Genomic DNA, 19,777 nt, shown 5'->3' with positions numbered 1-19,777 from the left:
ACATCCACTAACCTGGACTTTGCTTTTCCGACGGTGAGGTCTCCTTCGCTTCTTTGGTCTGCACCATTAGCTCCATTGGCTGATCCGTGCTCTGACTTGGTACTTGGCGCTCCGGCTCCAAGACTTCCTCCTCATCTAGCGGTTCTTCTGAAAATCATAGATTTAAAAAATAATCTCTTTGAAAACCAACGTTTTATTTGACGGAGCTTCCATGCTTTCTTTCTCTCCTACTTTCTTTCCTGTTTCTCTATATTTTATTATTTTGGTTCCTAACTGGGTCAATTTCGGTCTGTTTTTGATAATTTTTTATCTATAAAAAATCTCTCTGGCTATCCGGTCACCAAATTTCGTCAAAAGTTGAAAAATTAAACTCACTTAAAGCTAAAAACATGGGAAATTCAAAAAAAAGTAGTTTTTTCAAGTGATTGTGAGAAATTACAATGTTACGGCTTCATCAACACAAGAAACAATCTTTCTTACCTTTGGAATCAAAGAATGCAAGAGGGAATAGTTAGGATGTCGAAAAAAAATCATTGGGGAAGACTGGTACACCCAGTCAATAGAATACTGAAGAAACAGGTATTGCGCCTGCCTTATATACTCCTCAAAAATGGGAGGAGCGAATAGAGTCGGCGCAGAAAGGGGTGGAGCAAGTGACAACGGTGTCATCTATGGAGAACGCAGAGTATGAGTGGACATATGGAAAAAAGAAAGCATATACCTTTTTTTTTGGGAAATAGATGAAAAATGAAACAGCAGAGACCCAGAAAAGGAAACGGAAAAGCAGGTGCCTCGAAAAGGGGAACAAAGAAGTGAACCTTTCTTTGGGAAATGGAAGGGAAATTGAATAGAAGAAAACCCAAAAAAGGGAGATAAAGAATCGGAGACTGTTTCCTATGGAACCGAAGAGCAGATGCCTCGAAAAAGGAAATGAAGAAGCAGAAACCCTGAAAAAAAGGCAGTCAAAATGTGATAAAAAGTGTGAGTTGTTGTTGAAAGATGGGTAACGTTTGTATGAAGACAGAAACGAAGGAACAATATGAACATACGAATACTTGCATTTTCATTCCGAATGAGACATGGTCATCTTACTTGAATCAAATTACAAAAAAATCTATTCTTTCTTACCATCGATTGTAGGGAACACATTTCTCCGATAAATCGAAAAACGAGAACAAAATCGGAACTGTCCAATTTTTGAGAAACAGAACGTGGTAAAAAGTTTTTGGAAAACGGAAATGGAAACGTAATTTTGAATTCTTTTTTACGGAGAGGAAATTGGAAAAAAAGTTTCAAAAACCTACAGACATAACAAAATTATTTAAACAAGAAATCGACCAAATGTGCATTACTTTTTCTGCTTTCTTCCCACTATTTTTTCACAATTTTAAATATTTACATTTTTGTTATACTGTTTTCGTCGTTTTCAAAACGTTATTATTTTTTATCGTGAAATAATAAAGATTCTTGTAATAATAAAGATTCCCTCATTTGAAAGGTAATATATCAATCATATTTAGTTGAAAATTTTTTTTCAAACAATCAGAAACTTTGACCCTGTTCACGGATCGACTCGATTTCTCAGAACTTTCCTCATTCTCCAATTTTCTTGCGGTGCTCTTTCCCCATTCATTTTCTAAAAACGCTCTCTCACCCAAAACGTTGACATCTGTTTTCCCACAGGAAAGTGAGATACTAGGACCACTTCAATCAACATTATTACTGTCATTCTCACCTTCAATAGTCCACTTTCTTAGTATGACCTTGTATGACCGTAATGAAGGGTAATATAATTTTACGTATAAAATTTTTTATGAACAATAGGTCATCATGACGCCTGCCTAAAGATATTTGTTTTCGGTTATGGTTGTGAAAAGGAAAAACAACAAAAATAAATAGTGAGAATGATGGGAAAATAGAATGACTTGAGAATCTGAACTTACCGTTAAACCTGTTTTAGAAGGGCCGGCCCTTCTATTGTTCCAAGGTACCTTAGGAGGGCCCTTCTATTACAGGGGCCCTTCAATTAGAGGGGGCCCTTCTATTTTCCGGCCAGTTTTTTCCGAAATTTTGCATCGGAAATTCGACGAAGTTCCGTTCGAAATTCATGAAAATCTGCTAATTTTTCCAAAATTTAGGAAGATCTTCATCGAAAAATAGAGTTTCACCAAATTACTATTGAAATGTGGAGTTCCCGGATTAATTTCCTCTGAAGAAGTACGAAAATTTTGTGATTTCAAAACACATTTTGAAGGGATGTCCTTTTTCACAGAGGACCCTTTTATACTGCTCCACATAAATATGGCCAAAATTCGGGGGGGGGGGGGTACAATGATTCGGGGGTACAACTGATTTAGGGGTACAAAATTGGTTATTCGGGGGGTACAAAATTCGTGGGTACAAAAATTCGGGGTACAACGATTTGGGGGTAATCTACCTATGATTCTGGGGTGCAACCCATTTTATTTAGGGGTACAACGTTTGTGATTCGGGGGTACAATTTTTTTGATGAAGTTTCTGAATTCCTGAATTTCAGAGCTTGAAAATCTCTGAATTTTTAGAATTTCAGAACTTTGAAATTTCAGTATTTAGGAATCTGAAAATTTCGGAACTTCAGAATCTGAAAATCTCAGAATCTCAGAATTTAAGAACTTCAAAATCTCAGAATCTCAGAACTTCGGAACTTCAAAATTTCAGAACTTCAGAATCTCAATATTTCTGAATTTTCAATAATCACGGCAGAAATTTTTTTCATTGTCTTCAGAATTCTTAGAATTCCAGAATTCGGAATCTGAGAATTTCAGAACTTCAGAATATGAGAATTTTCAAATTTAAGAATCTCAGAATTTCAGAACTTTGAAATCAAAGAATTTCAGAACTTTGGAACTTCAGTATTTCGGTATCTGAAAATTTCGAACGACAGAAATTTTTCACTTCTCATTGTCACATTGTTCTTTTTGACAATAAGCTCAATTTGACAAATTTTACAAACTCAGTTTTTTAATGCTTAATTTAAGTTCAAAACCCAGCCGATACTTTCCTCAATGCCAATTTTTCTCAATTCCTTGTTTTTTCAATTCTATTACAATTCCCTTTGTTTCTCAATATTCCTTCGTATTTTTCCCAATTTTTCTCAATTTTCCTCAATTTTCGCGGTAATTTAAATTTTTCTCCTTTTCAAACAATTTTCTATATCATTGATTGAAGGAAACAATCACAATTTAGCTATTTCCCACAAAATTTGAAAATCCCAAAAATTCGCCCAAAATGAGTTATTTTCTATTGAAAATTGTTCGAACAGGCAATAAAACATTACAAAAATTAAAAATTAATTTTTTTTTTCTCGATAAATTACCACGAAAATTTGAGCGAAAATGATGAAAAACGAAGGAAAACGGAGAAAATCCCAAAAATAAAATTTGCGAGCGATGACGACATCAGTCCATGGCCGTGGCCGAGCTGCGGGGTTTTCTCTTCCATGGGAAAATTTAGCGAAATTGAGATCTTATTGCAATTCCCATTTTTCTCCGTTTTCCTTCGTTTTTCATTGTTTTTGCTCAAATTTTTGTGGTAATTAATTTGTGGTAATTATCGAAAAAAATTAATTTTATAATTTTTGCAATGTTTTATTGCCTGTTCGAACAATTTCCGAGAGAAAATAGCTTATTTTGGGCGAATTTTTGGGATTTTCGAATTTTGTGGGAAATATCTAAATTGTGATTGTTTCCTTCAATCAATGATCTAAAAAATCATTTAAAAATGAGAAAAATTCAAATTACCGCGAAAATTGAGGAAAATTGAGAAAAATTGGGAAAAAGACGAAGGAATATTGAGAAACAAAGGGAATTGAAAAAGAATTAAGAAATAAAATTGAGAAAAATTGGAAGTGAGGAAAGTATCGACTGGCATTAAAATCCGTTTGTAAAATTTGTTAAAATTATTTCACAGTTCTCCATTGTCTTTCTTGAAATATTGAGATTCTGAAGTCCTGAAGTTTTGAAGTTCCGAAGTTCTGAGATTTTGAAGCATTCTCAGATTCTAAAGATCCGAAATTCTCAGATTCTCAGATTCTGAAGTTACAGAATTCTCAGATTGCGAATTCTGAAATTCCAAAGTTCTAAAATTCTAAGAATTCTGAAGTTCTGAAATTCTGAGATTTTGAAGTTCTGAAATTTTCAAATTCTCAGACTCTGAAGTTCCGAAATTCTCAGATTCCGAATTCTGAGATTTTCAAGCTCTGAAATTCAGGAATTCAGAAACTTCGTCAAAAAAAATTGTACCCCCGAATCACAAACGTTGTACCCCTTCATGAAATTAGTTGTACCCCCAGAATCATTGGTAGATTGTACCCCCGAATCGTTGTACCCCCGAATTTTTGTACCCCCGAATCACCAATTTTGTACCCCTAAATCAGTTGTACCCCTTTGTACCCCGGAATCATTGTACCCCCCGAATTTTTTGCCCATAAATATACATTCACCCATGAAAAATGGCGAAAAACCCAAATTTGCAGTTTCTAAAAAATATCGACTGGTGGTTTGAAAGAGTACGGTATAAAAGACTTTTGGGACCCAGAGCGAATTCCAAATGAGAATGAGCAATATTTTTATTTTCATTTTTCAATTTTTAGTCTTTTGCGGTTCCACATAAAGATACGTTCACCCCCATTTTTTCCCATGTTTCAACACCATACTCTTAAATTTTCAACTTTTTGTATTCCCTTCAACTGTTCAAACGATGTGACGTAAAAAACCACTAACTGGTTTCAAAAAAGGTCAAATTACAGCCAAAAATGCCCAAAACTTTTCTAACTGTCAGATTGCTCAAAATTTAAAAAGATCCTCAGACGTGGTCAATCGATTTGTCAAGAATTCGTTAAGTTACGGTACAAAGAACTTTTCTGGACGTCATTCTCTCCTTACAGTCCGAGAAAAACGTCAAATCTTATGAAAAGCGCTCAATGTTGTGACCAGTTGTTCCAAAATCAAGAGTCGTTTGAAGCTTACTGTATCGAATGAGACAGTTTGACGTGTCATCCAGAAAAGCAAGTTTATCAATTATCAAAATATGAATAAAAGCACTTATGCTGACATCAATCCATCCCCAAAAACGTCTGGAGTTGGCTCGCATTTACCTCCTCTGACATTGCATCTCTAAAATTGAAGTTTATTTTTTCTCAAATCATGCCAATAAGAGTTGTAGCCGTCTGGACCATCACAGTTGATATTTTTCTTGTCACAAAAGAATCTGAAACAGTGCTGAACATTTAGGAAAGATTTCGTAATCCGTATAAAAAAATAAACCTCAATTTTTTGCTCATTCTCATTTGGAATTCGCTCGGGGTCCCAAAAGTCTTTCATATCGTACTCTTTCGAACCCCGGTCGATATTTTTTAGAAACTGCAAATTTGGGTTTTTCGTTTCATGGGTGAACATATATTTATGTGGAACAGTATAGAAAGGCCCTCTGTGAAAAAAGACATGCCTTCAAAATGTGTTTTGAAATCACAAAATTTTCGTACTTTGTCAGTGGAAAATAATCCGGGAACTCCACATTTCAATAGTAATTTGTTGAAACTCTATTTTTCGATGACGATCTTCCTAAATTTTGGAAAAATTAGCAGATTTTCATGAATTTTGAACGGAACTTCGCAGAATTTCCGATGCAAAATTTCGGAAAAAACTGGCCGGAAAAATAGAAGGGCCCCCTCTAATTGAAGGGCCCCTGTAATAGAAGGGCCCTCCAAAGGTACCTTGGAACAATAGAAGGGCCGGCCCTTCTAAAACAGGTTTCACGGTAAGTTCAGATTCTCAAGTCATTCTATTTTCCCATCATTCTCACTATTTATTTTTGTTGTTTTTCCTTTTCACAACCATAACCGAAAACAAATATCTTTAGGCAGGCGTCATGATGACCTATTGTTCATAAAAAATTTTATTTTCATTTAAAAAAAATTTTTACGTAAAATTTTATTACCCTTCATTACAGTCATACAAGGTCATACTAAGAAAGTGGACTATTGAAGGTGAGAATGACAGTAATAATGTTGATTAAAGTGGTCCTAGTATCTCACTTTCCTGTGGGAAAACAGATGTCAACGTTTTGGGTGAGAGAGCGTTTTTAGAAAATGAATGGGGAAAGAGCACCGCAAGAAAATTGGAGAATGAGGAAAGTTCTGAGAAATCGAGTCGATCCGTGAACAGGGTCAAAATTTCACGATAAAAAATAATAACGTTTTGAAAACGACGAAAACAGTATAACAAAAATGTAAACATTTAAAATTGTGAAAAAATAGTGGGAAGAAAGCAGAAAAAGTAATGCACATTTGGCCGATTTATTGTTTAAATAATTTTTTATGCCTGTAGGTTTTTGAAACTTTTTTTCGATTTTGTCTCCGTAAAAAAGAATTCAAAATTACGTTTCCATTTCCGTTTTCCAAAAACTTTTTACCACGTTCTGTTTCTCAAAAATTGGACACTTCCGATTTCGTTCTCGTATTTCAGTTTATCGGAAAAATGTGTTCCCTACAATCGATGGTGAGAAAGAATAGATTTTTTTGTAATTTTATTCAAGTAAGATGACCATGTCTCATCCGGAATGAAAATGCAAGAATTCGTATGTACATATCGTTCCTTCGTTCCTGTCTTCATACAAACGTTACCCATCTTTCAACAACAGCTCACACTTTTTATCACATGTTGACTGTCTTTTTTTCAGTGTTTTTGCTTCTTCATTTCCTCTTTCGAGGCATCTGCTCTTCGGTTCCATAGGAAACAGTCTCCGATTCTTCATCTCCCTTTTTTGGGTTTTCTTCTATTCAATTTCCCTTCCATTTCCCAAAGAAAGGTTCATTTCTTTGTTCCCCTTTTCGAGGCACCTGCTTTTCCGTTTCCTTTTCTGGGTCTCTGCTGTTTCATTTTTCATCTATTTCCCAAAAAAAAAGGTATATGCTTTCTTTTTTCCATATGTCCACTCATACTCTGCGTTCTCCATAGATGACACCGTTGTCACTTGCTCCACCCCTTTCTGCGCCGACTCTATTCGCTCCTCCCATTTTTGAAGAGTATATAAGGCAGGCGCAATACCTGTTTCTTCAGTATTCTATTGACTGGGTGTACCAGTCTTCCCCAATGATTTTTTTTCGACATCCTAACTATTCCCTCTTGCATTCTTTGATTCCAAAGGTAAGAAAGATTGTTTCTTGTGTTGATGAAGCCGTAACATTGTAATTTCTCACAGTCACTTGAAAAAACTACTTTTTTTTCGAATTTCCCTTGTTTTTAGCTTTAAGTGAGTTTAATTTTTCAACTTTTGACGAAATTTGGTGACCGGATAGCCAGAGAGATTTTTTATAGATAAAAAATTATCAAAAACAGACCGAAATTGACCCAGTTAGGAACCAAAATAATAAAATATAGAAAAGCAGGAGAGAAAGCAGAAGTGCAAAGGACTGTCGATTTTTCAATTCGTGAATAACACAAAAACAAGAATTATCCAGAGTTGACAGGATGCACCGTCGTGGTCCACGACATGCTGACAACATTCAGGTAACTTGTGGATAATTTCAGAACCCTCATCTTCATCGCGAGAAAATCGTAAGTGAATCAAATCGAACTTAAAAATCGGATCCTAAAATATTTAGACACTCGCTGGTCAGAGTTGAAGATGGCCAAGAAAACAAAGTGGACCAAGGAATGGACAAAAAAATAAGAGAGGTTCAGAAGGAGCAGGGAGCACAATAATGAGGACGGAATCCGTTCAAATCGCCACTCTTATCGTCAACTTTGAGCTCAATCATCTCATTTACTGTGAAAAATTTTTATTCGGAAAGTTGTAAAATTGGAAGTTCAAAAATTAACGAATTCAAAAATAAGAACGTTCGGCAATTCTTTACTTTCCTGGGTATCTAAATTTTCAAGTTTTCGAATTTTCTAATTTTAGAAACGCATTGGTTTATTCTAATAGTTTTCGCGGAGTTTTTTTGGTACTTTTTTTGGAATTTCCTAAAAATCTTCGAAAATTCATAAATCTGAATCTCTAATTTCAAGACAATGAAAATTTACAAACATGAGTTTAGAAAGTTTGAAATTTTGATAATCAGAAAATGGAAAAAATTTAAAAATTTAAAATTCGAAAACTATTCCGATAACCAAAGTTTTTAAAAACCCCAAAAAAAAACAAATTTTTTTCGAAATCCTGGAAAATCCTGAAATTCCTAAAAATCTCAGAAAATGGAATTGTTAAAAATTCAAAAAAAACCAAAAAACCCTAGAGGTTCAAATATTCGAGACATCAATATTTTCAAAACCCAAATCAGAAAGAAATCCTAAAAACTTGAAAACCTTAAAATTTCAAAAAGTGACTTGAAATTAGAAAAAATGAGTTTTTTCCAAGTTTAACCAAATTTAATTTTCAGACTCTCCTGTCATTCAGAATTCTGAGGATGCAAGACAATGACGAACCAAATCGCCAAAATCCCTCATCGAAGAAGCTGTTGGTCCAGCTGCGCCCGCAAAAAGGGTCCATCGACGGTTGATGTTGATAAACGAGAAGGATCCCATGAATGTTGGGACTCGTCGGAATAAGCTTTGAAGATTCATCCCCCCAGTCCACGGAAGAGCGAGGCCCGTCAAATTCAAGTTCCGCGCTCTAACATTCAAGGAACACCACCATGCCCGTTCAAAATGGGCCAGAGTCACCCGCCAAATCCACAACCACCGTATACACCAATACCACGCGGATAAGGAAAAGGAGAAGCGAAATGTCCCGGAGCTCACTTTAGCGGAGACAGTTGAAAACTTCTTGGGAACATCTCGAACCGTCATGCAGAAGTATCAAAAGTTCAATGATGAAGTTGTTGCCGTCGGTGTGGAGTATGGGGAATCAGTCAAGATGCTTCACTTTGGTGGGACCATGAAGAAACACTCCTGCAGGCGGAAGCGTGCAAAATTAAAAAAAAACTTATGGTGGATTTTTGTCAATAAAACGAATTTTCGGAAAATATGTTTTTGGCTTTTTTTGTTCTCTTTCACAATTTCTAGACAATTATCTTTCATCATTTTAAATTCTATTAGGCATACTTGTAAAATTCCGGGCGGCCCGGAAGGCCCGGTGTCAAAAATTCTGTATTTTTGAGCCAAATTTTGAGCTCTCAATATAATTTTTCCATTTTTTTCGTATTTCGGATTGTTTGTCTGTCTGATCAAAAAAGATCGAAAAACTCGAAAAAAAATTTTTTGGTCGAAAAAAATCACATAATGTGTTTTTTGAAAATTTCGAAACTAGTGAAATTACGGGCCCGCCGGGCCGGGCCTCCGAAATTCCGGAAAAAGCCCGGCCCGGCCCGTTACAAGTATGCTATTTGGTTGTTCGGAAAGTCCTTTCCGCTTTTGGCGTTAGATACGTTCAATGTAAAAAAAATCAAAACGATGTCCGATGAATTGGGGGTAATAACCATTGTTATCAATGACTGTCTGCCAACGTTCCTTTAAATTGTGGATTCCTTCCTTCCAGAACTCCGGTCACAGCAAGTTGAAAATCAAGTCAACCCCCTTTTTTGATATCCTGTTTTGAAGTGAATTTTTGTCAATCAAGATGACGTTAGAAATGGTTGGATAGGTAGTATTCAGAAAGTAGAAGGTCAGAGCTATACAGTGAATAAGACAGAATCCTCTAGTCACATCCAGCGAGATCGGTGTGCATCTTCCTTCCCACATGATGGTGCGGATTCCAATTTTCAACATAAACGTTTGTGTATCTCTCTAATGGAGATCCACATGGAGTCTGAGTTATGTCACCCATACCTCTCAAAGTTCTCTGTTTGGATCATAAAATAAAGTTTCCAGATGTCTGATTTGTATTGGTGAACCTTTTCTCTTCTAAAAATACGGAAAATATCCACAACTTTTGGAATTTTGAAACTTTTTGCATTTTTTTAGTTCTAGAATAGCTAAAAAGTTAGAAAATCTTAGAAAAAATAATTCGAATCACAAGCTTCCCGTTTCAAAGACTCATCAGTTTTAAAATGGTACCGATCAGTTTTTTGATGGTAGTTTCTGTCTATAAACTTGTCGGTACTGATTTAGACATTTCTTCTAGGGAAAATTATCTGTTTACAACAGAATCTCTCAGGGTTACGCTCATAAAACAATAGGTGTGAGGTATCTAATATGGCGATCTAAATGGCACTTATATATGAATCTGAATGACACTACATATGATGGACTGAAGATGCTATATTTTAGTTCTACCCCATCTGCATAGACACTCGAGACACATTCCCTCAGGGTCATAATGTATAGGTCATAATGTATAGAGGTCATAATGTAACGAATGGTAGTGACGTAGAGAGAATTGCTAGGCCACGCCCCAAGCAAGTCGCTATGTTTTCTATACACGTACCCCTTATTATTCCTGCCCGTTGACGACCTTCTGAATGGACGTCTAACGTTTTAGCGAGAGCTCTCCAAAAAACTTTAAAAGTGAACGGATTTTGTGGAGTTTCTTTCCTTTTTATTTTCCTGAGTATTATCTATCTACAATTATATTTTTTATCAATTTCTATGAATCCATTAAATAAAAGTATTTTCTAATATTCATCGTCGCATAAAATTTGTTTTGAGAAAGGTAAGTTTTTTCTTCAATTCCCATATTTCACTCTGAATGGTTGAAAAATACTATTTTTTGCTGGAAGAGGCTAAACATTTGTGCTTTTTTGCAATAAAAAACCTTTTCTAGAAGTTCAGACACTGGGTTGGTTAAGGCATGATTTTTAGGCAATGAAGCCTAGATTATCTTCATAGAAAAGACAAGTATCACAGTGCAAATCTCGTCTTTCTTTGAGAGAATTAGAAGACGACTCAAACCGTTGCTTCACTATCTAAAATTGAATATTCTTCACATTTTCAGATTCAAAAATGATATTTATCGCCATCGGAAATGATTCTGATCTCTTATTGAAGCAGTCGAATATACCAAGACACTTATTCGAGCTTATGTCTGTACCAATAGTCTGTTATTCGGTGGAAGAAGTGAGCCAATTCGAGTGAAACGTCTTCAGATGAATGTCAATATTTTGAGGCTTCCAGAAGCTGTCCACATCCATTCTAAAAAATTGGACGCTAGATTCACAACTGCTAATGGTTTTAAGTAGCTGAAGGATATCATGCTAGTTTTGTACTCAATTTCTGTAGAATCGGGTTTATTGACAATGATTGGAGTATGTTCATGCATCTAGTGTTCCGAAGTGCTCGCCGCGTTCTATCCGAAACAACGGGAACAATGACCCTGAACTTTTTCTACGTCTCTTGGAACTTCCAAACGGAAATATCACAGTTCAATCTTGTTTGGCATGGAGAACCTTCGAGACGATCATAGAGAATTGGAGGACAAACAACGAAAAGTCGGAAACACTCTCACCTTTGAAAACATCCATACCAGACAAGTTGAGGAAATTCTGAATGAAATCCTTGGACAGCGGCGTTACCGTGAAAATGAGAATGGGTGAGATTTGAGTAATTTATGATAAAGAATGAAAATGAGAATTTCCAGAGACCTCATCATCCCTCTCTATCAGGATAAAAAACTGCGAATCTCATCCGAGGACAACCATGAAGAATTGCCAAAGGACCCTAATTTATGGGACGATTATAGGACGATCTTTTTGAAACTGGAAGTCATCGATGTCGATAGTGAATGATTGAGCTTTGAAAGTTAGCAAAGTCGTAATGCATCATTTTTGTTATTTTGTAAATTTTTTGTGAAGCTTTTGAATAAATTTTTGTGTGGAAAAAAATTAAGCGTCATATCAAATTTCCGTTAAACCCCAATCGCTATTTTTAACTAGGTATTCGTTAGATATTAGGTTGGTAAAAAAGTAATGCGCGTTCAGTATGAACTACTTCGAATTACAGCCGGTGTAGTTCTTCAATAGAGGCATCGAAACTTTGATCATACGTTGGCAGTAAGTGACCGAAAATTATGGAGAAAAGCCCCCTGATTGATATGCTCTTGTTTAATTTTTGCATGAGGTAAAATGAAGCAAAAGCGCAATGCGGCCGCGAATTCCCGTCTGCGGAGTTGTGGGTCAAGCTCCTCGAGAGCTTTCTCAGCTCAGAATCCTTTTTGAAAACTTCGACTTCAAGAATTTTCCTGTCAATGCGATGTCCATCGCTCAGAACCGTAGAAAAAGCATTGCCTTTCAAATTTCAAAAGCTGTCAAATTTCAAATGGACTTTTCCCATAAGAAAAATTATCTATGCACAATGGAGTTCGTCAAGATTATGCTCATAAAACAATAGATGTAATTTGAATTGTGAATGAATAGCTGTAAAAAAATGTAGTATGTGAAGTGTGAATCCGAATCACACTTCCTGTTGCATTGTGATTCAACCCCACCTGGTTGGACACTTTCTGAAAACAATAAAAATGGGACTGTGAGTCTAAATGACACTGAAAATAACTGAATAGGTGAAGAGAGACCCTCCACTAGTACAACCTTACCTGGTTGGACCCTAAAGGCTCCGCCCCAAGTGGATATATATATATATATATCGGCGGGTATCAACCATTAGCATTTATTCTTTCCTCATGATGACTTGACTGAATAGCCGTCTAACATATTCTCGAGAGCTCTCCAGAAATCCTAAAAATCAATGGAATTTGGAGAGTTTCTCTCCTGTTGATTTTCCTGATCATTCTCCCTATTATATTTTTACTATTTTCTATAAATCCTTTGAATAGAAGGATTTCCTAATATTAATTGTTTCTGAGTCTTTATTCTAAAAAAGGTGAGTTTTTTCATCAATTTCTATGCTAAAAGTAGTAATTTTTGTTGGATAAGGCTAGAAATTTTGTTTTTTTTTCAAATTGAATCTGTGCAGTTTCTGGAAACATTGGCACATACAAGTCTTCTATCTCATTTGCATGAACCTGTACAAAACATTCCACAACTCCAAAAATCAGAAACATTTTGAAGAATAGACAATTTGAAATTTTGAAATTCTCAAGTTTAAAAAATCGAAAAATCGATTATCTAACGACCCTTTTCAGCCAATGGCACCGTGACTTTCCTGAAGACTCTTGTGAGAAAATTAGAAGGCAAAAACTTCCACAAAGGCAAGATCATTAATTGCCAAGCTGGTCGTGAGTTCACATATCGGGAGGTGTTTTTTCAAAACGGTTTATTTTCAGAGACTATTTCCACAGAGCTACTCCGGCGAGCTGTTGTCGACAATCACCGATCGTTTGAAACTTTAAAAGAAAAACGAGGCTGACAACGGAGATGTTCCTCAGGCAGTTAAAGCAGCGTCGGCAGCCCATTTCTTCTATCGTGGGCAATGTTCGAGACGCAAATATTGTAAGTAAACTTTTCATTCAATATATATACCTCCAGTTACAAACTATTAGTATTCATTCTCTCCTCGAAAGTACCGCCCATAAATTTTTTCTATCTAATAACTGGTTTTGGAGTATTTGTGACATCAGGTACCATCGTTATAGTCGTGAAAAAGAGGATTTGCTGAAATTCATATGAGAGTCATAGAAAGCTCGCTGCTGTTTTCAAATTGGCGCTACGCTTGATGAAAATTATTTTCCAACAAAGAACACTTCTAGCCTTTCTAAAAATACCAAATGAGTTTTATGGTAGGGGGTTACCAGAGATTTGTTCCTCAAAAAGCCTGGAACTTTATAAGCGGCACGCGCCTAAACACTCACACCAGGACACTAATTTCGGGTGATATTTTTTGCAGTCGATGGCAACAAGGTCCATCGAAATTGCAGAATTATATTCAAAGATATGTCATTATCCTTTTTAATCAGCTTTTCCTCATTTTTCAGATACATTCCACACTGGAAAGATTTTAAACGGACTGCAACAGCAACCGAAATTTTGGTCCTGGCTCAAAGATACATTGAGCACTTGAAGGATGTGCTTGATGGTGTCCAAACGGTGAGGACGTGAACTTTGAGTGAGCTTAATTATCTCGGTTCCTATGAGAGATATCAAAAATGTGTCAACTGTTAAAATGTTGCTGATGTTATGATAAATCTTTCATCAGTATACAAATTTTTGATATCTTGCATGACAGTTGAGATAATTGAGCTCAAAGTGCAAGTTTGCTATTTGGGACTTTTAGATGCTTCAAACCTTAAGCTCAATTATCTCGGTTTCTATAAAAGATATCCAAAATGTGTCAACTGATAAAATATTAGTGACTTTATGATGAATATATTTTCTCAGTTGACAGATTCTTGATATCTTTTAAAGGAACTGAGATAATTGGGTCAAATTGCGAGGAATACTATTTGGGGCTTTTCAGATTCTTTAAAATTTACGCTCAATTATCTCGGTTTTTATGAGAGATATCAGAAATGTGTCAACTAATAAAATATTAGGGATTTTATGATAAATATTTTATCAGTTTACAGATTTTTGATATCTTTTAAAAGAACGGAGATAATTGAGGTCAAAAAATGTGGTGTTAATCTGAAATATGAAAATTACAGTATGATGTGAAAACCAAAAGAATTAGAGCCTTTAAAATGGAAAATTTTAAAGACGGGGTTGGATATGAGTTGGAACAATTGCGTGAACCCAGTAGAAAGCGTCAGGCGACGGAGCACGAAATGGAGCCAGAGCCAAGTGAGTTCGAGTTTGAATTTTTGGCGCCAAATTAAAAAAGAAGAATTAGAAAAATTTTCCAGAGAAACTAGCAACATCCGAACCAGCTACAGTACCAGACAACTTCAAAGTTCCAGAGCTCCACAAGGCACCCAGTTTCGTGAGACAGTTTTCTGAAAGGACTAGGCCATGAACCTAAAGTGTCCATGCTTTTTCGACTACCATAACATCTGTTATAAAATGGGCCCCTAACTTTGAGCCAATAAATCTCGATTCCTGTCAAAGATACCCAAAATTTTTCGTTCATTGTTTTTTTTTAAATTTTTATCCATTTGTTCCAGTCTGTCTTCTGTTTTTTAAAGCATAACCTCCCTGAAAAATGTTGGTGATAATGTGAATAATATTTTATCCGTTAGCAAATTTTTTTTGTTTTTTTAGTAACCAAATTTGCAATCACAGAATTGCAATCACAGAATTGCAATCACAAGAATTGCAATCACAATGCAATCACAGAATTTTTCAAAATTCCGAGTTTTCAGCTGCTTGCTGATTTCTCACGTTTTTTTTTTTTAATATTTTGAGTGCAAACTTACTTTATTGAAATTGTTTTATCTATTTTTGAAGATTTGTTAAAATCTTATTCAAAGTTCAGTTATGTACCAAACAAGCCAACTAATAATCTCATAACTGAATACTGCAAAAAATTAAATCAACCCAGAGCGGAATTTTCGGTACCGAATAACATTTTTCGTTTTTTCGGTCAGTTACGGAAAAAAATCGTAACTAAAAATATTTTGGAGCTCTGGAAACAGACAATTTTTGGACGGAAAAATTTTTTGATAAAACTTTTTTCGGTGTAAAGTACGGTCAATTTTTCACAAAATATAGATTTAATTAAGAAAAATTGTATTGGATTAACTTGAGAAATTCAGAAATGTTCTGAGAACCTCCCAAAAAATATCAAAAACTGAAGGTACTTCGAAAATACGTTTCGATTCTGAAAATTTATCACTTTAACCCGGAATTTCAGCCAAAAATCGAAATTTTTTTTTTTCGATTTTTTTTCCAAAATTTTTCGGACACTGAAACCGAAAAAAAATTTTCCGAAATTTTTCGGAGGTCTTTTTTTTCAAACCCTGCATCCAGAAATACAAAAAAATGGAAAAAAACAAATTTTTTTATGTGAAAAATTTACAAAAAAATTTGGTTTTCGAAACCGAGTTCAAATATTAGGTTGTTCGGAAAGTCCTTTCCATTTTTAATCTGTTGTTTTCAAACTTTGTCTTTTCGAACGGGGTAAAAGCGAGGAAGCTGTCGTTTTATGAGTATGTTGGTGGGGTCTGATAGTGTTTACACCCCAACGGAGATCATTCTCCTCTTTTCGTGTAGTAAGATATGCCCACCGTTTTCGCCTCTAATAATTTCCATTTTTGAACTACCATTTTATTTGTATTTCTATCTGATCTCAAATTAGCTGAAATCGATCGTCAATTAGTGGTGGTTAACAAAGAAGATGTACCCTTTCGAACTACTATTACAACCTGGATTCATCAATTTGAAAAACGAGAATTCTCGTTGGACGAAAATCCCCCTTCAAAAAGGCAAACTGGGTTAGGTTTGGATGCATTAAAAGCCGGGATTGAGAGGGACCCGTCTCAAACTGTGTGGGATATATAAAGTAAATCATTAGCAAGCCTTTTATCAAAGAGCCATGAATTCCACACTTTCGGCAAAGTCAGAAAAATGGGAAGATACGGACCACACATTTTGTCTCAACGCAACTGTGTTTCACGTGTGGGCACCCGTTTGAGTCTTCTGACGTCTGGTGGTTGAGCGCTTTTGTCAACCCACTTGGTTTGTAGTTTATTGTAATCATATATTACCCATTTATAGCCACTAGTAATGATTTGATTCCAACATTCATGTGTGCAACGCAGGATGAGATGATTTATCCTTTTGGGCTCCATCGGCTCCATTTTGATTTTTTTTGTGTCCAGTGACTATTGGCTGGAACTTAGTGTTCTCCTTCTCATTCAACATCATTTTCAACGAATCTAAATACGCGTTGGCCAATTTGAGCGTCTCTATTTTGCTCAGCGAAAATTGGAAAATCTGTTCATCAAAATATCAATAAAGCCAGTAAAAATAAATTAATTTATTGAAAGGTAAAGATAACAGTTTAGAGACAAAAATTAGTGCCAGCTCCTCGGGAAAAACTCCAAATCCTTATCTAACTCTCAGAAAAAACTTTCCGGAACGCTAGTTTCATCATAAAACTCTCCATTTCCATATTCTACGATTTCTGCCCGCTCTTGGTAATCCAAAATCTCCATTTTAATACTTTTGACGTTTTCCTGCTTTATCCTTTTGGGCTCCATCGGCTCCATTTTGATTTTTTTTGTGTTCAGTGACCATTGGCTGGAACTTAGTGTCCTCCTTCTCATTTAACATCATTTTCAACCAATCTAAATACGCGTTGGCCAATTTGAGCGTCTCTATTTTGCTCAACTTGGCGCCTGTGGGATTTGGGAGCTGTCTGAAAGAAAGAAGTAATGTTTGAGCTCAATTATCTGGATTCCTGTCAAAAATATGAAAAACGTGTCAACTGATAAAATTTTACTGATATTATGATAAACATTTTATCAATTGGTAATTTTTCATATCTTGCATAGGAATTGAGATAATTGACAAGGGAGGTGTTTTTAGAAAGACTTTCAGAATTTGCTGAAATTTTGTACCAAGGTACTTTCGAACATGCTGAAAAAGGTTTCAGCAATATCTCGGTCATAACCCTAATAGGAACCAAAATATGGGATCTCAAAGTGTTTTTAGTACTTTTGGTCAAAAATGAGCATTTTTCGAGCTTTAAAAGTCTTTTTCCATGATTTTTTCAAATGCGAAACTTATTTTTGAACACATTTCTATCATCTGAAGTCGTTTTTAAACAGTTTTTCGGAAAAAAACCCCATTCAAAACGATTCGAAACTTTTCAAAGATTCAAAACTTTTCACAAAACGTATCTACGTTTTTTGAGTTGAAACGTTTTTGCACAAATTCATCTTCAAAAAATCCACTAGGTTATTTGGACGCGAAAAATCAAAATGATAAAAAATAACATTTTTTGTGATTTTAGGGAGTTTTTAAGTAATTTCAAATATTTTTTCACTGTCTTGACAATTCAAATTTCAAAATTCAAAATCATAAAAATATACATTCATATCATTTTTTTAAATTTTGAATATTTTTCAAATTTTAATAAAAAGGTCATTTTTGAATGTTTCTTTCCAGGAAAGATTGCTCACCTTATCTCGGAGTGCTTTGGCAAATTTTTTCACCTCAATTGTGGTCTCCACAGTTATGACCTCATCTGCATAATGCTCGGCAATTGGCTTCAATTTGATTGATCGTTGGACATCTCTGAGAAATAATTGATAATTAGAATTTCTTATATACGTTCATTTCGAAAAAAAAAGAACATTGTTTTAAAACAAAAAATATCGGCCAAAATTATGCCAATTTCAAATTTGAATTTTGTGAAAAAAGTCACGCTTGTTTAAAACGCCATAACTTAAAGGAGGCCAGACACCAAAAAAAAAGTTTTCCTGATATTTTTCATAGCTCAGGGGTACAGCGCCGCTACCGGCTGAGCTACGGAGGCGCGAAGGCGCCTGACGACCAATGGTCTACATAAGCGCGGTGCGATTTCGTCCCCCGAACTGTCACCCGAAATTTTTGCTGTCTCGCCTCCTTTAATACATAACGTTCTGTGACAAAAAATTGTTGAATTGTTGAATTGAAAATAATGATGATAATATGATAGGCAATTTTTTAGCAAACAACTATTTGATATCTGTGACAGGAACCAAGTTGCCTCGAAGTTGGCTGACGAAGAAAAAAAAATAAAAGAAGAGCTTTTTCATAATTGAAAGGCCCTTCTATTACAGGTTTTACGGTGAAAAGGGTAAAACTCACGGTTCCAGCTTTTCTAGCTTCTTATTGATGTCCTGATGATGTTTTTTTTTTGATTTTTCAAAATTCTTTTTTGGTTGGCAATGTCTTCAGGGGTGAGTGTCATGGTGAGTTCTGATGAGGACTGATTCTTGATTGGCCATCAGATGACGTGGAAAAAAAGGGCGGAGTTTTCAAATTACCGTGAAACTTAAATTATGAAATTACAATTCTTCTCGGTTGGCAGTTTACATTTTTATAACTATTTCAAAAATGTATCTCCAATTATTTCGATTGAGATTTTTTTTGTTTGAATTTATAATAAAACACTTGTAAATAATCAAGTTCAAACACTTTCAGAAACGGCACAGAGTTAATTTGAAGAAAAAAAACAGAGATTTTCAGCCTCATCCAACAAAAATAGTAATTTTTTGGCATTTGTGAAATTGAAGAAGTACTCACCTTCTTCAGAATAAATGCTCATTGGCAATGAATATTAGTAAATCTTTCCTCTTGAAGGATTTAGAGAAAAAAATATGAATGTAATAGGAGATAGTGAACAATCAGGAAAATCAAGACGAGAGAAAATCTCCAAAATCCATTCATTTCTAGGATTATTGGAGAGCTCTCGAGGAAATGTTAGACGTCTTTTCAGTCAAGTCGTCATGAGGAGAGAATGAATGCTAGTGGCTGGTACCTGCCGGTATTTATACCACCAATTTGGGGCGGAGACTTTGGGGTCCAACCAGGTGGGGTTGTACTAGTGGAGGGTCTCTCTTCACCTATTCAGTTATTTTCAGTGTCATTTAGACTCACAGTCCCATTTTTACTGTTTTCAGAAAGTGTCCAACCAGGTGGGGTTGAATCACAATGTAACAGGAAGAGTGATTCGCATTCACACTTCACATGCTTTTTTTTACAGCTACTCATTCACAATTCTAGATACACCTATTGTTTTATGATCGTGATATTGACAAACTCTATTGTACAAAGACAATTTTTTTTCAAATCTTACTTGAACAACCACCGAAAAAAGGATCACAATGCTCCAGAAATTTTTAAAATGGAAGAAGCAATCCGTTAGTTTTGAACAGTATCAAAACACAGAAATCGACTAAATTACAAATAAATGCGGAATTTGCCAGAAAAATCACTGCTCGACATCCAGCTTGATTCGTTGAAAATGATGTTGAATGAGAAGGAGAA

The 19,777-nt window shown here is 35.3% G+C and overlaps 3 protein-coding genes across 3 annotated transcripts in view; all 3 read left to right on the top strand.

The window, feature by feature from the left end:
- Nucleotides 1-1,312, top strand: part of CBG28058 — a gene marked incomplete at both ends in the record, with an annotated part of 4,272 nt that extends 2,960 nt beyond the window's left edge. The window contains one exon of the mRNA XM_045240547.1: nucleotides 1,307-1,312. Coding sequence (XP_045098645.1) covers nucleotides 1,307-1,312 — 6 coding nt within the window. The remainder of the gene's footprint in view (nucleotides 1-1,306) is intronic.
- A 5,818-nt stretch (nucleotides 1,313-7,130) lies between these two features.
- On the top strand, nucleotides 7,131-11,698 carry CBG28057 (the record flags this gene model as incomplete). The annotated part of the gene is made up of 3 exons (XM_045240546.1): nucleotides 7,131-7,184; nucleotides 8,417-8,493; nucleotides 11,551-11,698. 3 exons carry the CDS (start codon nucleotides 7,131-7,133, stop codon nucleotides 11,696-11,698), a joined length of 279 nt encoding a protein of 92 aa, XP_045098644.1.
- Nucleotides 11,699-13,337: 1,639 nt separating this feature from the next.
- CBG07497 lies at nucleotides 13,338-14,816 on the top strand (the record flags this gene model as incomplete). Its single annotated transcript, XM_002645749.1, has 4 exons — nucleotides 13,338-13,357; nucleotides 13,840-13,951; nucleotides 14,509-14,644; nucleotides 14,707-14,816. The coding sequence occupies 4 exons, from the start codon at nucleotides 13,338-13,340 to the stop codon at nucleotides 14,814-14,816; spliced, it is 378 nt and encodes a 125-aa protein (XP_002645795.1).
- Between the last annotated feature and the right edge of the window lie 4,961 nt (nucleotides 14,817-19,777).

This window comes from Caenorhabditis briggsae (genome assembly GCF_000004555.2).
Source record: "Caenorhabditis briggsae complete genome, chrX, whole genome shotgun sequence".
Lineage (NCBI taxonomy): Eukaryota > Metazoa > Nematoda > Chromadorea > Rhabditida > Rhabditidae > Caenorhabditis > Caenorhabditis briggsae.
This window is presented reverse-complemented; position numbering and strand designations above follow the sequence as displayed.